The following is a 20,895-nucleotide window of genomic DNA, read 5'->3' as shown; positions in this document are numbered from 1 at the left end:
TCACACTCCTGGGTGCCTTAGCTTATTCACACTCCTGGGTGCATTTAGCTTATTCACACTCCTGGGTGCCTTAGCTTATTCACACTCCTGGGTGCCTTAGCTTATTCACACTCCTGGGTGCCTTAGCTTATTCACACTCCTGGGTGCCTTACCTTATTCACACTCCTGGGTGCCTTTAGCTTATTCACACTCCTGGGTGCCTTAGCTTATTCACACTCCTGGGTGCCTTAGTTTATTCACACTCCTGGGTGCATTTAGCTTATTCACACTCCTGGGTGCCTTAGCTTATTCACACTCCTGGGTGCCTTAGTTTATTCACACTCCTGGGTGCCTTTAGCTTATTCACACTCCTGGGTGCCTTAGTTTATTCACACTCCTGGGTGCCTTTAGCTTATTCACACTCCTGGGTGCCTTAGCTTATTCACACTCCTGGGTGCCTTACCTTATTCACACTCCTGGGTGCATTAGCTTATTCACACTCCTGGGTGCCTTTAGCTTATTCACACTCCTGGGTGCCTTTAGCTTATTCACACTCCTGGGTGCCTTTAGCTTATTCACACTCCTGGGTGCCTTAGCTTATTCACACTCCTGGGTGCCTTACCTTATTCACACTCTTGGGTGCCTTTAGCTTATTCAAACTCCTGGGTGCATTAGCTTATTCACACTCCTGGGTGCATTAGCTTATTCACACTCCTGGGTGCCTTAGCTTATTCACACTCCTGGGTGCCTTTAGCTTATTCACACTCCTGGGTGCCTTTAGCTTATTCACACTCCTGGGTGCCTTTAGCTTATTCACACTCCTGGGTGCCTTTAGCTTATTCACACTCCTGGGTGCCTTTAGCTTATTCACACTCCTGGGTACCTTAGCTTATTCACACTCCTGGGTGCCTTAGTTTATTCACACTCCTGGGTGCCTTTAGCTTATTCACACTCCTGGGTGCCTTAGGTTATTCACACTCCTGGGTGCTTTAGCTTATTCACACTCCTGGGTGCTTTAGCTTATTCACACTCCTGGGTGCCTTAGTTTATTCACACTCCTGGGTGCCTTAGCTTATTCACACTCCTGGGTGCCTTAGCTTATTCACACTCCTGGGTGCCTTAGCTTATTCACACTCCTGGGTGCATTTAGCTTATTCACACTCCTGGGTGCCTTAGCTTATTCACACTCCTGGGTGCCTTAGCTTATTCACACTCCTGGGTGCCTTAGCTTATTCACACTCCTGGGTGCCTTACCTTATTCACACTCCTGGGTGCCTTTAGCTTATTCACACTCCTGGGTGCCTTAGCTTATTCACACTCCTGGGTGCCTTAGTTTATTCACACTCCTGGGTGCATTTAGCTTATTCACACTCCTGGGTGCCTTAGCTTATTCACACTCCTGGGTGCCTTAGTTTATTCACACTCCTGGGTGCCTTTAGCTTATTCACACTCCTGGGTGCCTTAGTTTATTCACACTCCTGGGTGCCTTTAGCTTATTCACACTCCTGGGTACCTTAGCTTATTCACACTCCTGGGTGCCTTAGTTTATTCACACTCCTGGGTGCCTTTAGCTTATTCACACTCCTGGGTGCCTTTAGCTTATTCACACTCCTGGGTGCATTTAGCTTATTCACACTCCTGGGTGCCTTTAGCTTATTCACACTCCTGGGTGCCTTAGCTTATTCACACTCCTGGGTGCCTTTAGCTTATTCACACTCCTGGGTGCCTTTAGCTTATTCACACTCCTGGGTGCCTTAGCTTATTCACACTCCTGGGTGCCTTACCTTATTCACACTCCTGGGTGCATTAGCTTATTCACACTCCTGGGTGCCTTATCTTATTCACACTCCTGGGTGCCTTACCTTATTCACACTCCTGGGTGTCTTAGCTTATTCACACTCCTGGGTGCCTTACCTTATTCACACTCCTGGGTGCCTTTAGCTTATTCACACTCCTGGGTGCCTTTAGCTTATTCACACTCCTGGGTGCCTTACCTTATTCACACTCCTGGGTGCATTTAGCTTATTCACACTCCTGGGTGCATTTAGCTTATTCACACTCCTGGGTGCCTTTAGCTTATTCACACTCCTGGGTGCCTTACCTTATTCACACTCCTGGGTGCCTTAGCTTATTCACACTCCTGGGTGCCTTAGCTTATTCACACTCCTGGGTGCATTAGCTTATTCACACTCCTGGGTGCATTACCTTATTCACACTCCTGGGTGCATTAGCTTATTCACACTCCTGGGTGCCTTTAGCTTATTCACACTCCTGGGTGCATTACCTTATTCACACTCCTGGGTGCCTTTAGCTTATTCACACTCCTGGGTGCATTACCTTATTCACACTCCTGGGTGCTTTAGCTTATTCACACTCCTGGGTGCCTTTAGCTTATTCACACTCCTGGGTGCATTACCTTATTCACACTCCTGGGTGCATTAGCTTATTCACACTCCTGGGTGCATTAGCTTATTCACACTCCTGGGTGCCTTACCTTATTCACACTCCTGGGTGCATTAGCTTATTCACACTCCTGGGTGCATTAGCTTATTCACACTCCTGGGTGCCTTACCTTATTCACACTCCTGGGTGCCTTTAGCTTATTCACACTCCTGGGTGCCTTAGCTTATTCACACTCCTGGGTGCCTTTAGCTTATTCACACTCCTGGGTGCCTTTAGCTTATTCACACTCCTGGGTGCCTTTAGCTTATTCACACTCCTGGGTGCCTTTATCTTATTCACACTCCTGGGTGCCTTACCTTATTCACACTCCTGGGTGCATTAGCTTATTCACACTCCTGGGTGCCTTAGCTTATTCACACACTCCTGGGTACCTTACCTTATTCACACTCCTGGGTGCCTTTAGCTTATTCACACACTCCTGGGTACCTTACCTTATTCACACTCCTGGGTACCTTACCTTATTCACACTCCTGGGTGCCTTAGTTTATTCACACTCCTGGGTGCCTTACCTTATTCACACTCCTGGGTGCCTTAGCTTATTCACACTCCTGGGTGCCTTTAGCTTATTCACACTCCTGGGTGCCTTTAGCTTATTCACACTCCTGGGTGCATTACCTTATTCACACTCCTGGGTGCATTTAGCTTATTCACACTCCTGGGTGCCTTTAGCTTATTCACACTCCTGGGTGCCTTTAGCTTATTCACACTCCTGGGTGCCTTACCTTATTCACACTCCTGGGTGCCTTACATTATTCACACTCCTGGGTGCATTACCTTATTCACACTCCTGGGTGTCTTAGCTTATTCACACTCCTGGGTGCCTTACCTTATTCACACTCCTGGGTGCCTTTAGCTTATTCACACTCCTGGGTGCCTTTAGCTTATTCACACTCCTGGGTGCCTTACCTTATTCACACTCCTGGGTGCATTTAGCTTATTCACACTCCTGAGTGCCTTTAGCTTATTCACACTCCTGGGTGCCTTTAGCTTATTCACACTCCTGGGTGCCTTACCTTATTCACACTCCTGGGTGCCTTAGCTTATTCACACTCCTGGGTGCCTTAGCTTATTCACACTCCTGGGTTCATTTAGCTTATTCACACTCCTGGGTGCCTTTAGCACTCCTGGGGACCTTAGCTTATTCACACTCCTGGGTGCCTTAGCTTATTCACACTCCTGGGTGCCTTAGCTTATTCACACTCCTGGGTGCATTAGCTTATTCACACTCCTGGGTGCCTTAGCTTATTCACACTCCTGGGTGCCTTAGCTTATTCACACTCCTGGGTGCATTAGCTTATTCACACTCCTGGGTGCCTTTAGCACTCCTGGGTACCTTAGCTTATTCACACTCCTGGGTACCTTAGCTTATTCACACTCCTGGGTGTCTTAGCTTATTCACACTCCTGGATGCCTTACCTTATTCACACTCCTGGGTGCATTAGCTTATTCACACTCCTGGGTGCATTTAGCTTATTCACACTCCTGGGTGTCTTAGCTTATTCACACTCCTGGATGCCTTACCTTATTCACACTCCTGGGTGCATTAGCTTATTCACACTCCTGGGTGCCTTTAGCTTATTCACACTCCTGGGTGCATTAGCTTATTCACACTCCTGGGTGCATTTAGCTTATTCACACTCCTGGGTGTCTTAGCTTATTCACACTCCTGGATGCCTTACCTTATTCACACTCCTGGGTGCATTTAGCTTATTCACACTCCTGGGTGCCTTTAGCTTATTCACACTCCTGGGTGCCTTACCTTATTCACACTCCTGGGTGCCTTAGCTTATTCACACTCCTGGGTGCCTTAGCTTATTCACACTCCTGGGTGCATTTAGCTTATTCACACTCCTGGGTGCCTTTAGCACTCCTGGGTACCTTAGCTTATTCACACTCCTGGGTGCCTTAGCTTATTCACACTCCTCGGTGCCTTAGCTTATTCACACACTCCTGGGTACCTTATCTTATTCACACTCCTGGGTGCCTTAGCTTATTCACACCCCTGGGTATCATATGTATCTTTGTGTGATGTCCTTGTCTGATGTTGTTTGTCATGTCCAACAGGTTGTGGCGGCACTCTGTATGGAGACCACAGCTCTGATGTTTGTCATGTCCCAACAGGTTGTGGTGGCACTCTGTATGGAGACCACGGCTCTGATGTTTGTCATGTCCCAACAGGTTGTGGTGGCACTCTGTATGGAGACCACGGCTCTGATGTTTGTCATGTCCAACAGGTTGTGGTGGCACTCTGTATGGAGACCACAGCTCTGATGTTTGTCATGTCCAGCAGGTTGTGGTGGCACTCTGTATGGCGACCACGGCTCTGATGTTTGTCATGTCCAACAGGTTGTGGTGGCACTCTGTATGGAGACCACGGCTCTGATGTTTGTCATGTCCAGCAGGTTGTGGTGGCACTCTGTATGGAGACCACGGCTCAGTGGCGAGTCCCAACTACCCGGGCACCTATCCCAACGGCAGCCACTGTGAGTGGGGCATCAGGGCCCCCACGGGCCGCGTGGTGACCGTCACCTTCTCCCAGATCAGCATCGACGACCCTGGAGACTGTCAGAGCAACTTCCTGAAGCTGTACGACGGACCCGACGCCTCCTCGCCACCTGTAGGACCTTACTGTGGAGTGGTATGTACTGTAACCTGTAGACCTTTTTGATATGAAGTGCCATTTTCAAATTTGCTTGTCAATCAGTCTGCCAAAGGTTTTTTTAGCTGGAGGACCTGCCGACATTTTCATCTGCTTTCTGCTGCTTTGGAATGTATGGACTGCACGGAACGCAAGGAGGCTAACCAATCAGAGGCAGAGTAGTGTGACTCACTACCGTAAATATCCTAAATAACAGGCCGTGCAACTGTAAATGGCTCGTCACTGCTGGTCTCTTCTAACTCTCCTCCTCTTTGTGTGTCTTCAGGAGACGGACATCGCTCCGTTCACCGCCTCCTCCCATCACGTCTTCATCGTCTTCCAGGCCCAGAGCGCTGTGCTGCCCTCAGGGTTCAGACTCACCTGGAGCAGCTGAGAGGAACACGCACGCACACACACAAACACACACACGCACTGACGCACACGTCTCTGAAACTAAACGGCTGTTATGGATCTTCCTTCAGACAAATCAATGTAAATAATACATTTAGATTGTTATTAAAAAAATAATCATGATCATAATATAGATTTTAGAATCATCTGTATTTCTGTTGATAATTTTCGTACATAATGCCACAATGTTTATTTTTTTGGAAACTGATGGCTGAAATAAAGGACTTTGTTGTTTTGAACGTAATGTCTGTTCTGCTCACTCCCTAGATACAAGGATACAGAAAACAACATTTTGGAAACACATTGTGATTTATTTTATTTTCAAGCTTGATTTATTTTATTTTATTTTCAAGCTTTCTTCTAATTGTTGCTTTATTTCTTGTGGATTTTTGTCTTTTATATCATCAAGCCTCTAAAATCTGAGGGAGGGCCACCGCTCAACCCAGCCAAGTATCGGCCAAGGTGCTGGAAAAATAACTAGAGTTACAAATATAAAAGGAATTTCCGCACATTTGAATCTGTACAGATTCAAGTGTGCGGAAATTCCTTTTATATTTATATCATCAAGCCTCTAAAAGTTATTCAAATAAAACTAAATACGTTCTCTTTCTAGAGCTGCAAGGTTAGTAGATTTATCGACCAACAGAAGATTAATCAGCAACTATTTTGATAATTGAATAATTGTATTTATATTTTAAAGCAGCTACGAGCAAGATTTTCGATTGTTATTAAACAGTCTAATTTTAATATCGATGCCTCAGATCTTACCTCTAATAGTAGACGAGACAAACGCAGAGTAGTCTCGCTTGAACGCCGAGTGAATCGGCCAGTGTTGTCTTGATGATTAGTCTGTCTGCGGCCGGTCTTATAGGTAAGATGTGATGCATCAATATTACATTTAGACTGTTTAATAACAATCGAAAATCTTGCTCGTAGCTGCTTTAAGCAAAAATGTAAAAAATAAAAGAAAAAAGTATTAACTCATTCCCCGGCCGCCATCAGCGTCTATAAAGCTGAACGGTCACGTGACGTCTCTTGCCCCGGAAGAGAGTTCCCCATTCATTTTCTCCGTAGACATTTTGAAAAATCCTTACGATATTTTATTTTTATTTTTGCTTCAAGTGAAATGTTTTAGACTCTCCACCTCCACCCTCCCTGATAGTGGAGCAGATTTGGTCACGCTAACGGCAGAGCGACAGTGGATCTATTTGCCACGAAGGAGAACACTTGAGGGGTTCTTCTCGTTACACAGCCCAGACGCACCGCTATAGGCATAGACGCACTAGCCGCGCATGTCTGGCCGCACAAGCTGCTTTAAGGCCTAAACATGGTCGTCCGTCCGCCTCGAATTGGAGCCGTCTCGCCGTCTGCCGGCGCCAGCGAGCCCTACATGCTCGGACGCCACTACGCCCACCCTCCTCCCACCCCCCTCCTCCTGTGGAAGCTCCGTGTGAAAATGGCGGAGATTGTGTGCCAGGCAGTCTGAATGAAATTGAATGTAACGTTCCCAACGTTTTCGGCCAGCATCGTATGTTTGTTTTGTTTCGCATGTTTGTTTTTTGTGATGTGGCGCGAAATAAACTTTATTCATTCATTCATTCATTCATTCATTCAATTCTATGTATTAAATTCTAAAAAACGACCCTCAACATTTGGGAAGGCTATGCCACACAACTAGTTCGTTATAATCTAACGTCATGCTTTGAAAGGCGACTTTACGACAATGAGCCAAGGCAACGGCCAGTCACAACTCTCCTGCAGCTGACGTCACGCACGTATCGTCGGCGCTGAGTCACATTTTCGAGCAGCCCCCGTCAGCCGACGGCGCCCCCTCCCCGTAGGACGGCGCTCCCCCCGTCGTCATACGGGGAGGGCGGGGCGAGGCTCTGACGGACGACCATGTTTAGGCCTTTACGCATTCCCCCTGCTGCTGCTGATCCCCGCACACTCTAGCCAGAGTGAGGGGTCACGTGCACACGCTCATTCTGATAGCTCCGTGTTGGCCAGCAATGCACTGGCAATGAGATTCATCAGCTGCCACGCGCCCTGGTTTGGACACTCCCGACGCACAGCACAATGCTGTGCGTCGGGATAGTGCTCCACCCTTGCCCAGAGACCATCGCTCTCTGGGCCTGGCCCCTGAGTAGATAGATCTCCTTCCTAGGGTGCTCGCCACTGTCCCGGAACCGTAGGGCTCCCTCCACCAGAACCTTATACGGTCATAGGAGAAGTAGAAGTTGTTCCAAAATTGGTGCCGTGAGCGGGAGGGGGGAGGGGCCAGTGGAGCAGCTCTGAGCCCGGTGCTGATGAGGAGAGGAGAGTGTCTGGTGTGAACGGTTATCAGGCGTGAGTTAAGCATCAGTTCTGCCTCTGGTGTGAACAAAGGCTAAGCTTATGGGTGCTTGTTCCCCCATCACTCTAGAAGCCTTTACTGGGCAACAGCAGGCTCTATGTCCTGTTCATGCCCTGCACACTTTACATGGACAAGACTAGGGGGCTCAGGAATGGCGATCAGTTGTTCGTCTCCTGGGCGAATCCTTGTCTGGGCAAGCCTATCCCTAAACAATGCCTCTCACATTGGATTGTAGAGGCTATCAACTTGGGCTACACAAGCCAGGATGCACAGCCTCCCTTGGGGCTCCGTGCGCACTCTACTTGTGGAATGTCTTCATCCTGGGCCCTCTCTAGAGGAGTGTCTCTCCAGGACATGTGCAGGGCATGGAGCTGGCTCTCGCCCAGTGGCGTCAGTTCAGTAAAGGCCAAGGTATGGCAAGGTCCGCGGTGGGGGGGGTTGATTTTTTGTGAAATCAGTTGTGCAATAGACAATTTTCATGAGTTGTTTCTATGCAATTAATTTATATGACATAATGTCAACCTTATAAGGTTAACTAAGGAGACAACTACAGTATAAGTAGTAAACATTTTCTTTATTCTAGTCACTGTAAAACTAACATAACAAGTGCATTTTATGAATGCTGAACAAATGTGCACTGCAGGGATGCAGACGCATGGACAGTGAAAAAGGTGACAGCAGGGCACTGCAGGGCAGACATAAAACCACTGAAAAACCATTCACTTTTAGTGTCCTATTTTGGAATGAAAAAGGGGTCTGTCACCTAAAGGTGACTAGTTAGCATTCCTGGCAGTGTTAAATAGCTGGCTTACTTCACAATCGCGGGTGACATTAAGTCTGGTTTTTCACTAAAATAATATATAGAACATGTTTGTATTGACATGACATGCACTTGTTCATGAATATGTTACATTTGAATAAACAGTGGTATGGCATTTATACAGTGTGTAGTGGAGAGAGGTGCTGGTTAGGGGTTTGTCACCAAGTTCACGCCGGTGTGTCGGCCAGGACACCACTTAAAGCCTCCAGGTATGAGGAATAAAAAGCTGAGAGAGGATGGTGTTTCTGTCTTTCTTTACTGGCACTGTGCAGCAAACATAAATAAATCCCATTAATATCCCCATCTGCATAAATATACATTCAAGAACACTCAAGTCATAGAATTAACCATTTATTGCATAAATGAATATAATGCATACAATTATGTTTGGCGTTGAAGGCTCCGTTCTTATAATTCATTTAATATTTAATTTAATATTTAATTCTCCCTGAACTCGGCTCAGCAGCATGCTACGCCGAGCAGGGAGAGCAAGCAAAATCCCCCAAGGGAATAAAATATTCCAGATACATTTAAACCATAGAGCAGGGGTGGGCAACTATTTTTCATGGGGGGCCACATGAGAAACCCAGATTGTTGCCAGGGGCCGAACAAATATTGTCATGCCGTAACACCATGGATGGGCAACTTTGATGATAGAGAGGGCCAGAAAAAATTTCCTCACTACCAGGTTTTGCTGAGGGCCGAACGGCGCCAGCGCGAAAAATTTGGTGCATTTGAAGCCAGGTTTAGAGGAATAACTCATTTTAAATTAACAGTTGTGATGTCATTATTCAGTCTTAAGCACCAATATTTGCTGCTTTTCTCACTCACTCCTATGTCACCACCTGCTCTCAGGGCTTGAAATTAACTTTTTTGACCACCTGCCAATATGGCTGCTAGATTTTAAAGTTACCTGCCAATTAGAATTTCCACTAGCCAAAATGTTTTTCTTGAAATAAACCAGAATATGAGTGGGTTAATAAAAAAATAAAAAAAACTTTTATTGTCACACGAACACCACAACACATGCATGCGGCCACAACACACTCATGCTGACGGTGGCCGGTGAAAAGTGTCCTCTGCATTTAACCCATCCAGGCATGTCCTTTCCTCCGGGGGGCAGGCCAGGAGCAGTGGTCGCTTTCTCGTACAGCGCCCGGGGACCAACTTCGGATGTTGTCGTCATCGGTCGGATGACGATGACGATCTGATCTTCTGTATGTTTTTAGTGGGGGGGTTATGTACGGAGGAACCCCCTGGGGGAGCACGGGGAGAACATGCAAACTCCACACAGAGAGAAAGGCCCTTACGACGAGATACCCCACCTGGGCAGTAGGCACTGAAGATATGGGGGGGGAACACAACCACAGCGCCCACAGTGTCCCAGGCGAGAATCGAACTCAGGACCTTCTGACTGTGAGGCGACAGCTCTACCACTGAGCCACCGTGCAAGTATCAGTACAAATAGCCTGCCTGCTATGGGTTGAGATTCACACGCAGGGTAGCTGCAGGTAGGGTGACTACTGACCAGATAGATCCCCACTTTGTGAGGGATTGGAGCAGACTGCACAGCGTTCTCATGCCTTTTCCCATGTCCCACATTTTGATTGAGAGAGAGAGAGAGAGAGAGAGAGAGAGAGAGAGAGAGAGAGAGAGAGAGAGAGAGAGAGATTCTCGCAGAAATTATGCTATGTTACAATGTTACAATTCCGGCTCCAAAATTGTAAAATGGTAACGTTCTGAGATTTTAGGGTTAGGGTAGGGGGAGGGGTTAGAACCGGAAAATCTCCGTAAACCACGCCGAAACCACGCCCACCCCTATAGAAATGTACGTTACCATTTTACAATTTCGGAGGCGAAATTGTAAGCAACGTTGGTCCAAAAACATTGCTATTTTACTGTCACGTTTTGTGTCATAAAAAAGTGACGTTGGCCACCCCCCCCCCCCCCCCCCCCCCCCACACACACACACACACGCAGCCCCAGCCCCACACAAACACAGAGTAGACACCCCCAACAACATTGATATGGGTATTTATATCCATACCGATATCAAACCTGACAAACACAAGTCAAGATCGGGGCCAGAGTCCCACCAAACTAGATTTGAAGGCCGCATACAAAAGGCAGAATAAATGTAATATTATGGGACCCTATCTTGGTACAAGCGCTATTTGCTTTTTGCTTTTTTGTGCTTTCGTACTGGTTTGCTTGCCTTAAAGCCCCAATCAGTAACTTTTTCCCCTTAATATACAGTAACAGCTTTTTAGTCATTGAGGATGGTAGAGTGACTTGTAATAGGGAGAATGTCACCTCTAATGGTCACACACCGCCCTCCAAAGGCCTCTCCTGGGACTAAGCAGTTTGGTGCCTGCGTCCCGGAGGCAAGATGTGCGCATGCTCTGTACAGTGCGGGAGCGTTGTGTTCATGAAAACAAGGAAGTAACTTGATGCGGATTTGCTAAGAAAATTACGTTTCACGTAACTATGGATTATTATTTCATCACGTGGTGAGTACCCGATGTCACAACATGTACATAGAGCTCTCTGGTGCTCTGTTTTGTTGACTTTGAACGGCGATATCGATATCGATATACTGTTGCACGCAGATGGCGCAGTTTCTCCAATAGCAAAACTGGGAAAAGTTGCTGAATGGGGCTTTAACGCGTGCCTTTTATGCTATAGTGGATTTTGACTACACTATCTTCCCTGCAGGGACGATAGCAGTCCGCCTTGCGCAAGTGTCAATTTGCGTTCCAAGTGTTCCAATTTGCGCTGTCCCCACCTCACGGAGCATATTGTAATAATTTATACAGAAATGTAACTGTTTAAAATGATATAATTGTCTGGGTGGGTAGACGTCCCCTCACTGTGCAAAAAAAAAACAGGTGCAAATTGGAGGCGTGCCAAGTCAGGTATGTGCCCCGACCAACCAGAGGAGGCATCAGTGCAGCGACCAGGACTCATACCCCACCGGCTTCCCACCCGCAGACACGGCCAATTGTGTCTAAAGTCTGATCAATCCGTAAGTACCATTGCTGGGAATTTAATCTGGGTCTCCATGGCCCCGTGGTGGCCGTGGACGCCTCTGTGTGTTATAGAAAACAACTTGTTGTCTATTCTGCTAGCCTGGTAACCAGCCCCAATGGATGCCATATTGGATGTGACATCCATTTTGTAGTGTGTGTGGGTTGGGGCTTGGGGGGATGGGTGTGGAATGTGTTTATTGACATTGTATAATTGTTATTGTATTTATTGCTGTATATTTATTGAATTTGAAAATTATAAATGCTCAACCTCAAATCATTACTGCTGAACTTTTCAAAAGTCTCTATATGTAATTTGGGGGGATACAATACAAATAAATACAACCTTGCTTAAAGATAGCCGTTGCTTCATCTTCATCATCATCATCATTGTTATTATTATTTTAATGCTATTATTTCATTACTACAGCAGCAAATCTAAGGGTTCCTCACAGCACTTCAAAGGGTTCCTCAAGTAACCCCAATAATGGGTTCTTCGAAGAGCCTTTTCTTGAAGGTTCCTCAAAGCAAGATGTTCGTCCACAGTGGCGAGCTGAAGAACCCTAAAGGTTCCTCAAGGAACTTATAGTTTTAACGGTGTAGAAGATTGGGACAAATAGTGATTGTTAACTGATGCGAAATTAAAGGAAATAAATATAGACCAGGCTATTGATGACCTCAATACAGAAATCGATACCGAAAAGAAACAGTAGTAAATGAAAAAGATAGTTCAATGGTGGACGCAAGAATGCACTGATGCAATTAAAAGTAGAAATAAGGCATTTAAAATATTGAAGAAAACATAATTTTCTGAATCTAATTGAGTATAAAAGAAAGCAAGTATAGTTAGGAATATAGTAAAGAAAGTTAAAAGAGACTTTTGGAGGAGGTTTTGTGACTCACTAGGTAGGACCACGCCGTTAGACCGAGTATGCCATATGACTAAAAAGATGTCTGGTAATAGGAAAGAATATGGATATTATAATGAAAGATGGAGAAAATGTAATAATAGAAGGTAAGTGTAGCAGCCAACTTCACATGCTGCTTCGTTTTAGACGCTTTAAAACATGTTCCAACACGTTTCTTCTTATTCGTTAAATGTTTACTCACAGTTTGTTGTCATTTCTTGTAGATGATGATGGAATTGGTGATGGTGAATGATATATTGTAGCAGGTGACATTGTGAGGTAGGTATTAAACAAAGAAAAAAGGCTCTCCACAAAGTCCAAATAAAAACTGAAATAGGCCTCTTCAATGTAAAGGGTGCAAGTGAGTAAAACAAATAACACACTAAAGGTTTCCGTTCATTTTAGGTTAAGTTTACGGTTGAAAAGCTCTCTGGCGTCTTCCACCTGCTGGATCTAATTACTGGCAAAAGCCGGGTGATTGCTCACTTCCTATATCCTGTTCCACATAATGCAAACAGGAACTCGACCACCAGGTGAAGCCATTTCACTACAATATTCAAATCAAAGGTAAAGAAAATAAATTTCTCTAACACACCGGCCCCTATTGTTATGGGCGAAGTGCTAATAACAATATTTAACTTAAAAAACAGAGCCAACAAAAATTCTAGAAAATGTCATGTCTGGCGAGAGGGTGTGAATATCTAAACAAGATCTTGGTTGCTGGCTGGAACCAGTAGACAGATCTTGCTGACAGGCCTCTCTAGGACATTGGTCCTCGTCTGAAGCTTCACACTCCTCACCATTCCTCTTCTGTCAGTGTGTTAGTGTTGTGTTAGTGACTCTTGCCATTATCCATGAGGCACGCGGAGCATTTGTATCTGCTATTAATACAATATCTCCTTGTACAAAGTTTTGTTTGATTCTATTCCATTTCTGCCGCTCTTGCATGAGGGGTAGATATTCTTTTACCCATCTGGACCAGAACAGATCAGATATATATTGTACTTGGCGCCAACGGCGTCTGGAATATACATCCTCATGTTTGCTGTCTAAAATCGCCAGTTAAAGTTTTTTTGTACTCCCGAGGAAAACAAGGAAGCCATTGAGAATTGGCAAGAAGAAAAATGTGGATGTTGCTGTCAATGAAGTAAGTTGGAGTGTTCATCTTCTGTATATACGATCTTTCTGTGCAAGACCCGACCATGCACGTGACATAGGAGAACGCCAGGATTGGAGGGGGGGTTTCCGTTTTCCCCCGTCTTGGGCGTGGCTTCTGAATGATGACGCGCTCCGCAGTGTCTCTATGGAGTAGTATGGATTAGTCCAGAAGGAGGCGGTAATGCAAGATCTTGGATGCCAACCGCCGTAAAACAAAACATCAGAAGAAGAAGGGGTGGATTCAGGAAATTGTTACGTTGCGCAAGATGGCGGCCGGTGATCTTTTTTTTTTACATGCTTTCAGATATTGGTGGTGGTGGACATTTGGTTTTGTGCAGTTGTGATTGCAATTTAGGCCTATTTGCTATGGCCCTGCCACGTGATTATCAAAATGTCTCAATGGCTGGACAATATATCAATACTATATTGATATTGTGATATGAGACTAGATATCATCTTAGATTTAGGATGTGATGTGATGATATGGCATAATTGTTGTCTTTTCCTGGTTTTAAAGGCTGCATTACATTAAAGTGATGTAATTTTCTGAACTTATAGGCTACCAGACTGTTATAGCTGTTCTATCATTTGCCTTTACCCATTTAGTCTATCCACATTACTGGTGATTATTTGTCAAAAATGGTCCATTTAGTCCATATTGCCCAGCCCTACATGTGGGTTTACTTTGACTTACAACTGAACAGTTAGCCCACTTCGTATAAAATACTGAGATATAGCGCATGTTATATTGTAAATTTCCATTCATCTTAAAATCTCTTTTACTCGAAATGGGACCATAATTTCATCGCTGTTGGGCGGAAACCTCGTATCTCCAAAGCCATAACTTTTCAGGAAAACAAAAGTTTTTAAAATAACTTAACACCACGTCGTCAAAGTTGGCACATGTGTCTTCATTATGGTCAGTTAGTCGCTGGATATGTCATTACATTATTAATATCTTACCTGAATAAGCTCAAATGGTGTTACAGGGTCATCATTCTGGCTTCGAGGCACTTTCTCCGGGGCACACAGCCGCACACCTTTCGGAGCACACAGTCGTGCGTAGATGCCTCCAGGCAGCTCCTCCAGCAGCCAGCTCCAGCCCGCTCCCACGTCAAGTTAGAGGCACCGTCGCGGGGCCACACAGCCTCTCACTAACCCTAACATTAGTCTCGTCAGAAACCACTTCGAACTGCATAGTTTGTTTGCAGCGTAGGGATAATTTGAAAACATTTTATTGATCTATTTACGTCAGACGAAGTCAGAAATAACCAAAATGGACTCAGAAATAAATGGTGCTGTTCTGTTCTGGTTGACCGTGTCTGCTTTACGGGTAGTTCCTCATGCCTCGCTGCCTAGAGACAGAGGCAGGGGCGGAGCTCAGAGGTTTTGTCGACTGAGGGCAAATGGAGTTATGAGACTTAGTCACAAGATTGTTTTAATGCTTTTCCACTCGTTACATTTTTGGAAAACCCACAGACGTGAAGGGTGACCAATGGCATTGATTTATGGCAGTAAATACAATGTGAAAGAATGGACGACACGTAGGGCTGCACGATATTGGAAAAAACAGACATTGCAATATATTTGGTTTCTGCGATATACTGTATATTGCGATATGAAAGAATACAGGAATTTTCACCAAATGACTTGATTAGCTCATCAAGCCTTGTCCCTTTAAGAAGGTAGTGGGTAACCTGCATGGGTGACATAGTAGCAAGTGTTTTTAGCTGCAGCCAGAGTGATTGGCAGGATGCTAGTGTGCTAATGCTGAGTATCAACCAGCAAAAGAGTTATAGCATGACATGTTTGAGTTACGTTGCCTTATCCTATGACATTGGGCATTCTGCGATGTGAGTATTGCGCATGCGCACATTGCGATGACGATGCTGAAACGATATATTGTGCAGCTCTAGATGACAGCGACGATTTACAAAATCATTGCTGTATTGAAGACTTGAAACTAGCGGTTCAGAGCATAAACTCATTACGAAAGTGTTTACTGAGGTAATAAATCCAGTGAGAAAATAATTTCCCTATCGACTTCCATACGATTGAATTTTTGCAGCCAGTGGAGCCACCTCCTACTGGCCATTAGAAAGAATGCAAGTTTAAGGCACTTCCGCATTGGCTTAATTTTCCAGCCGGGGAGGTTGCCCCTTGGGGCTACCCCCAACTCCATTGGTGAGGTGATACCTATGGAGCTCGTTAAAATTATGAAGTAATGGTAACAACTTTAGGTAGACTTGCAGTCACAGTTTTCCTTAATGTGTGTATCTGTAATCTGTATTTCAGTCGTACCACCAGACCAGTTGGTCTATAAAGAAGAGGTTCCCCAAGAGCAGCAGGAGTGGAGCTCCAGTCTGGACCAGGAAGACTCAGAGCCCACACACATTAAAGACGATCAGGCGGAACTCTGGAACAGTCAGAATGGAGAGCAGCTTCAGGAGGACCCAGAACCCCCACACATTAAAGACGGACAGGAGGAACTCTGCATCAGTCAGATTAAAGGGGAACAGGAAGAACTCTGGAACAGTCAGAATGGAGAGCAGCTTCAGGAGGACCCAGAGCCCCCACACATTAAAGAGGAACAGGAGGAACTCTGCATCAGTCAGATTAAAGGGGAACAGGAAGAACTCTGGAACAGTCAGAATGGAGAGCAGCTTCAGGAGGACCCAGAGCCCCCACACATTAAAGGGGAAAAGGAAGAACTCTGGACCAGCCAGGAGCGAGAGCAGCTTCAGGAGGACCCAGAGCCCCCACACATTAAAGAGGAACAGGAGGAACTCTGGACCAGTCAGGAGGCAGATCACTTTCAAGGGCCGGAGGAGGCCCGTATGACAGAGTTCCCATTCACTGGTGTCCCTGTGAAGAGTGAAGATGATGAAGAGAAACCTCAGTCCTCACAGCTTCATCAAAGCCAAACTGAGGAGAACAGGGAGGCAGAGCCTCTAGCCAGCAGCTCAACTGAACAGATGGAAACAGGAGTTGATGGAGAAGACTGTGGAGAACCAGCCAGGGACTTAGATCCAACTAGTCTTTTACAACCAACTAGTGCTGGCAAGTCTTCAGACTCTTTTGAACCTGTGACTGAAGACAGTGATGATGATAGGATGGAAACTGGTGAACCTCAGTCAGGTTTAGACTCACATAAGAACAGTGAAGTTCTTGGGAAGAAACACGGCAGGACATATCTGCTGAGACACATGAGAGTTCAAACAGGAGAGAAGCCATTTAAGTCCTCAGTCTGTGGTAAACGTTTTGGTGATAAAGGACACTTGACATCACACATGATAGTCCACACAGGAGATAATCCACTGAAATGCTCAGTCTGTGGTAAAAGTTTTGGGCGTAAACAAGATGTGAATAGACACATGCAAGTCCACACAGGAGAAAAGCAATTTAAATGCTCGGTCTGTGGTAAAGGGTTTGGTCATAAAGCAAACTTACAGGCACACATGAGAGTCCACACAGGAGAGAAGCAATTTAAATGCTCAGTCTGTGGTAAAGGGTTTGGTCGTAAAGAAAACTTACAGGCACACATGATAGTCCACACAGGAGAGAAGCAATTTAAATGCTCAGTCTGTGGTAAAGGGTTTGGTCGTAAAGCAAACTTACAGGCACACATGATAGTCCACACAGGAGAGAAGCAATTTAAATGCTCAGTCTGTGGTAAAAGTGTTGGTCGTGAAGACAGCATGAAAAGACACATGAAGATCCACACACGAGAGTAAGCATTTAATTGCCATCTGTAAGAGGTTTCTGTGCTAAATCAGGCTTCCCTCATCTCCCCAGCCCTTGGACTTGCTGGAGCAGCCCTAGCAGAAGACAAAATGGTCTTCCCTAAGCCATATCTATATTGTATAACATTATGCATGTTCCCTCAGCTGTAGCCAAGCCCAGATGCAGAACAAGGCCTACTCCTTTCCCATCCCTAGCTTCCTCTACAGCTGCTCTGCTCTGGCCTCGTTTATGTAGCTTTAGCCACTTCCATAGGCCTGTCCAAGGTCCTAAAGCCTGCCCTGTACTTTCTAAGTTGACCTGCTGTCTCTCATGATAGGGATGCTGTGACCTCTGATTTGGTTTGAGACTATGTTTACACTGTAATGGAGACCCAACGGTCAGGTTGGCCTCATGCTGATCAGTGCCCTGGCCTTGATGATACAAATGTCAAAGGTCAGTGTCATGAGTGAAACAGTGCTAGGAGATGTTACTGTAACAGCAACACGAGTGTCTCTTAACAGAATGATGATGATCAGGATGGAGGTTTTCAGCTTTGTTACGGTCTCATTGTTGTTGAAATGCCTGAAATGTTCTATCATCTTCTTGGTCTTCTCCAGCACCTCATTAAGGTGAATGTTTGGTTTTTCTCTGCCTTCTTTCCTCACTCCACTTCATTTCTGTTCGAGGAAACAATGGCTTATTTGTATGTATGTATATACCACAGGTATGTTATGTTAATACATAGGAATGGGTGTATTACCCAGGCTTGTATGCATTCCTGGTATAGGGATTGGGTATGAGGGGCACTTCTCCAACTTTGCACATGTATCGCTTTTCTTTGCCTCTCATTACAGATATGAATCATTAGAATATGTGTTGGACAGACGTTTGATTTGGTTTTGAGACTATGTTTACACTGTAATGGAGACCCAACGGTCAGGTTGGTTGCAAGCTGACCTAGGATCAGTGCCCCTTGGGGATATAAATGCAGAAGGTCAGTGTCATGAGGCCAACCTCTTCTCAGGGCTCCAAACTGAGTGTTAGGAGATATGTTACTGTAACAGCAACAGGAGTGTGTGTAACGGAAGGATGATTAGTATTGAGGTTTTCATCTAGCCTTGTTACGGTCTCATTGGCCTGTTGTACTCTTCTTCTACAGCACCTCATTAAGGTCTATGTTCTCTTTTTCTCTGCTTTCTTTCCTCACTCCACTTCATTTCTGGTCTATTCTGTTGGAGGAAACAATGGCTTATTTGTATGTACGGTATGTATATACCACAGGCATATTATGTTAAAATGTTTTGTTTATTTGTCTCTCATTAAAGATATTAATCATTATTAGTCAGTGGGAATATTTGTTGGACAGGCAAAAATCATATTAAACTCATCTGACTGAGCAAGAGGGTTAGAGTGTCCAGAGAGAAGAAACATGAAGATGCATGCTAAAAGAACTGGAACTGGGCATGACCTCGGTATTTTCACACACACTTTTTTTTTTTTTTTTTTTAGAAAAATAGGCCGGGCCCCCAGATCTATTCATGATGTTTTAAAGCCCTCATAAATAACATGATATATGACAGTTCAGAAATGCAACAATTTGCTTCCTCTCTGTGTGCTATAGAAGGAAGAGAGATAACTCACCACAACATTTAAATTTTGCATTGGGGCTAGACTTTGGGGACAGTTCTATTGAAGTGAATGGGTAAGTAACTCCCCTGTAAGTGAATTGAGCAGTATTCTGCCATGTGACCTGTATGCAGAATATAAATTATATTATATGGGAAGACATTTATTTTTGGTATAATTTTAAAGCAACAGCACAGTAAAGAGGATATTAATCTAACATGATGTCTGTAGATCTAGCCTCTTAATTTTGCTCTCAAAGTGCACCAGATTGAAGCATTTTACTTTAAAATGGACACAATTTTCTAACCGGGGAGGCACAGCCCCCCCTGGGCACCCCACGCCGTGCTAAAATGACCTCAGTATTTCTCAAACCCTGGCTACGGGCCTGAGTAAGTGGCCCGGGATTCTCAAAGCCTGTGTTGAGGGTCACACAAACAAAAATGCACTCTTGAAGCTAAATACATCCAAAACCAATGAGTTAATTATTTAAATTTCGGACCGCCTTGATGTGAGAATGACTGTGATTGGAGAATGGTTAAACGATGAACCAAACAGAGGCTGTCAGCTGGTACAGCTGGGGCGTAGCCTATGACATGTCTTGAATGAACGCAGGCTTCACTATTACTGATCCATAACATTAATTAGAACAGGATGAAATCAAATGGCTACAATTATACTCCCCTTACTATTACAGAGCCAGAAATAAATGCTATTCACTTATTAACAGGTTTCCACAAACATATTAGCCATTGGTCATTTATAACTCACGTTTTACTAGCGAGGCTTTTATTGTGAAAATCCACACTTCCTGTTGTAGTTAACTATCTTAGCTTAACCTCGATATAAACGCAGGCATTAATAATCACTTCAGGAGGCTTGCTCCATAATAAAACATCATTCCACACAATACCAACAACAGGTAATGAATAATATAACATAAGAACATGTTCAGGACTCGACATGACATATTTAACCGACGTGCTGCGTCGTGGGCTGTCAGGTGAGAGGACAGGAGGATCATTAATTAGCGCATTTTTTTTTTGGGCCAGAAGCCAAGGTATGGCGGCTGCCATATCTTGCCATACTGAATTGACGCCCTTGCTCTCCCGTCTCTCCATAGGCTGGATGTCTCAGCCACGTGCCTGACACGAGCAGATTTGGGACCCCAGTGAGGAAGCCATCACCTAGTCTCTTAGAACAGACGAGTTGGCTTCCGCAATTTTCAAATGCTTCCGCCATACCGTCTGTACTTCGTGGGGGAGAGCCATGCAGAGTTCTGACATCTCCATTCACCCCAATGGACCAGTTTTTTTTCCAGGAAGTAGAAAGTGGAACTCTTGAGTAAAAAAAGCAGCACTGTCGAGTTGCAACAAAATAGACAGTGTTGTACTTTGAAAGGGTTTTTCATCCCTTGAAATTAATCAAATTGTACATTATCGGCTTTATTTTCGCATGCAAAAGTAGCGCGAGACCCATTCCTGGCCGTTCATTGGCTAATGAGTCTCGCATTTTGGTCCCCCGCTGACGCCACTCTCTTACTACCATGCACCAACCGGAATGGGAAGCAGAAAGGCGGGTTTTCCGCTCATTAGTCCAATCAGAATCGCAGAAAGGCGGGTCTTCCGCTCATTAGTCCAATCAAAATCCAATATGCCGCATTTTTCGTGGACACACGTGTCGTGATTGGTCGGATTCCGTCGAACTTCTTTCCTGTCTGAAGGTTTTTTCCCAACTTCCTTGTGCATGTTCTGGGGGTGTAACGTACAGACTGTATATAGCTGCATTCGCCG

The 20,895-nt window shown here is 45.0% G+C and overlaps 1 protein-coding gene across 1 annotated transcript in view; it reads left to right on the top strand.

The window, feature by feature from the left end:
* The window catches only part of cubn (cubilin (intrinsic factor-cobalamin receptor)), a gene marked incomplete at both ends in the record, with an annotated part of 130,031 nt that extends 124,557 nt beyond the window's left edge, over positions 1 to 5,474 (top strand). The window contains 2 exons of the mRNA XM_083654411.1: positions 4,845 to 5,080; positions 5,367 to 5,474. Coding sequence (XP_083510537.1) covers positions 4,845 to 5,080; positions 5,367 to 5,474 — 344 coding nt within the window. The remainder of the gene's footprint in view (positions 1 to 4,844; positions 5,081 to 5,366) is intronic.
* Between the last annotated feature and the right edge of the window lie 15,421 nt (positions 5,475 to 20,895).

The sequence above is a fragment of the Poromitra crassiceps genome, assembly GCF_964638095.1.
Source record: "Poromitra crassiceps genome assembly, chromosome: 2".
Lineage (NCBI taxonomy): Eukaryota > Metazoa > Chordata > Actinopteri > Beryciformes > Melamphaidae > Poromitra > Poromitra crassiceps.
The sequence above is the reverse complement of the archived record's forward strand: the minus strand, read 5'-3'. Positions and strand labels throughout refer to the sequence as shown.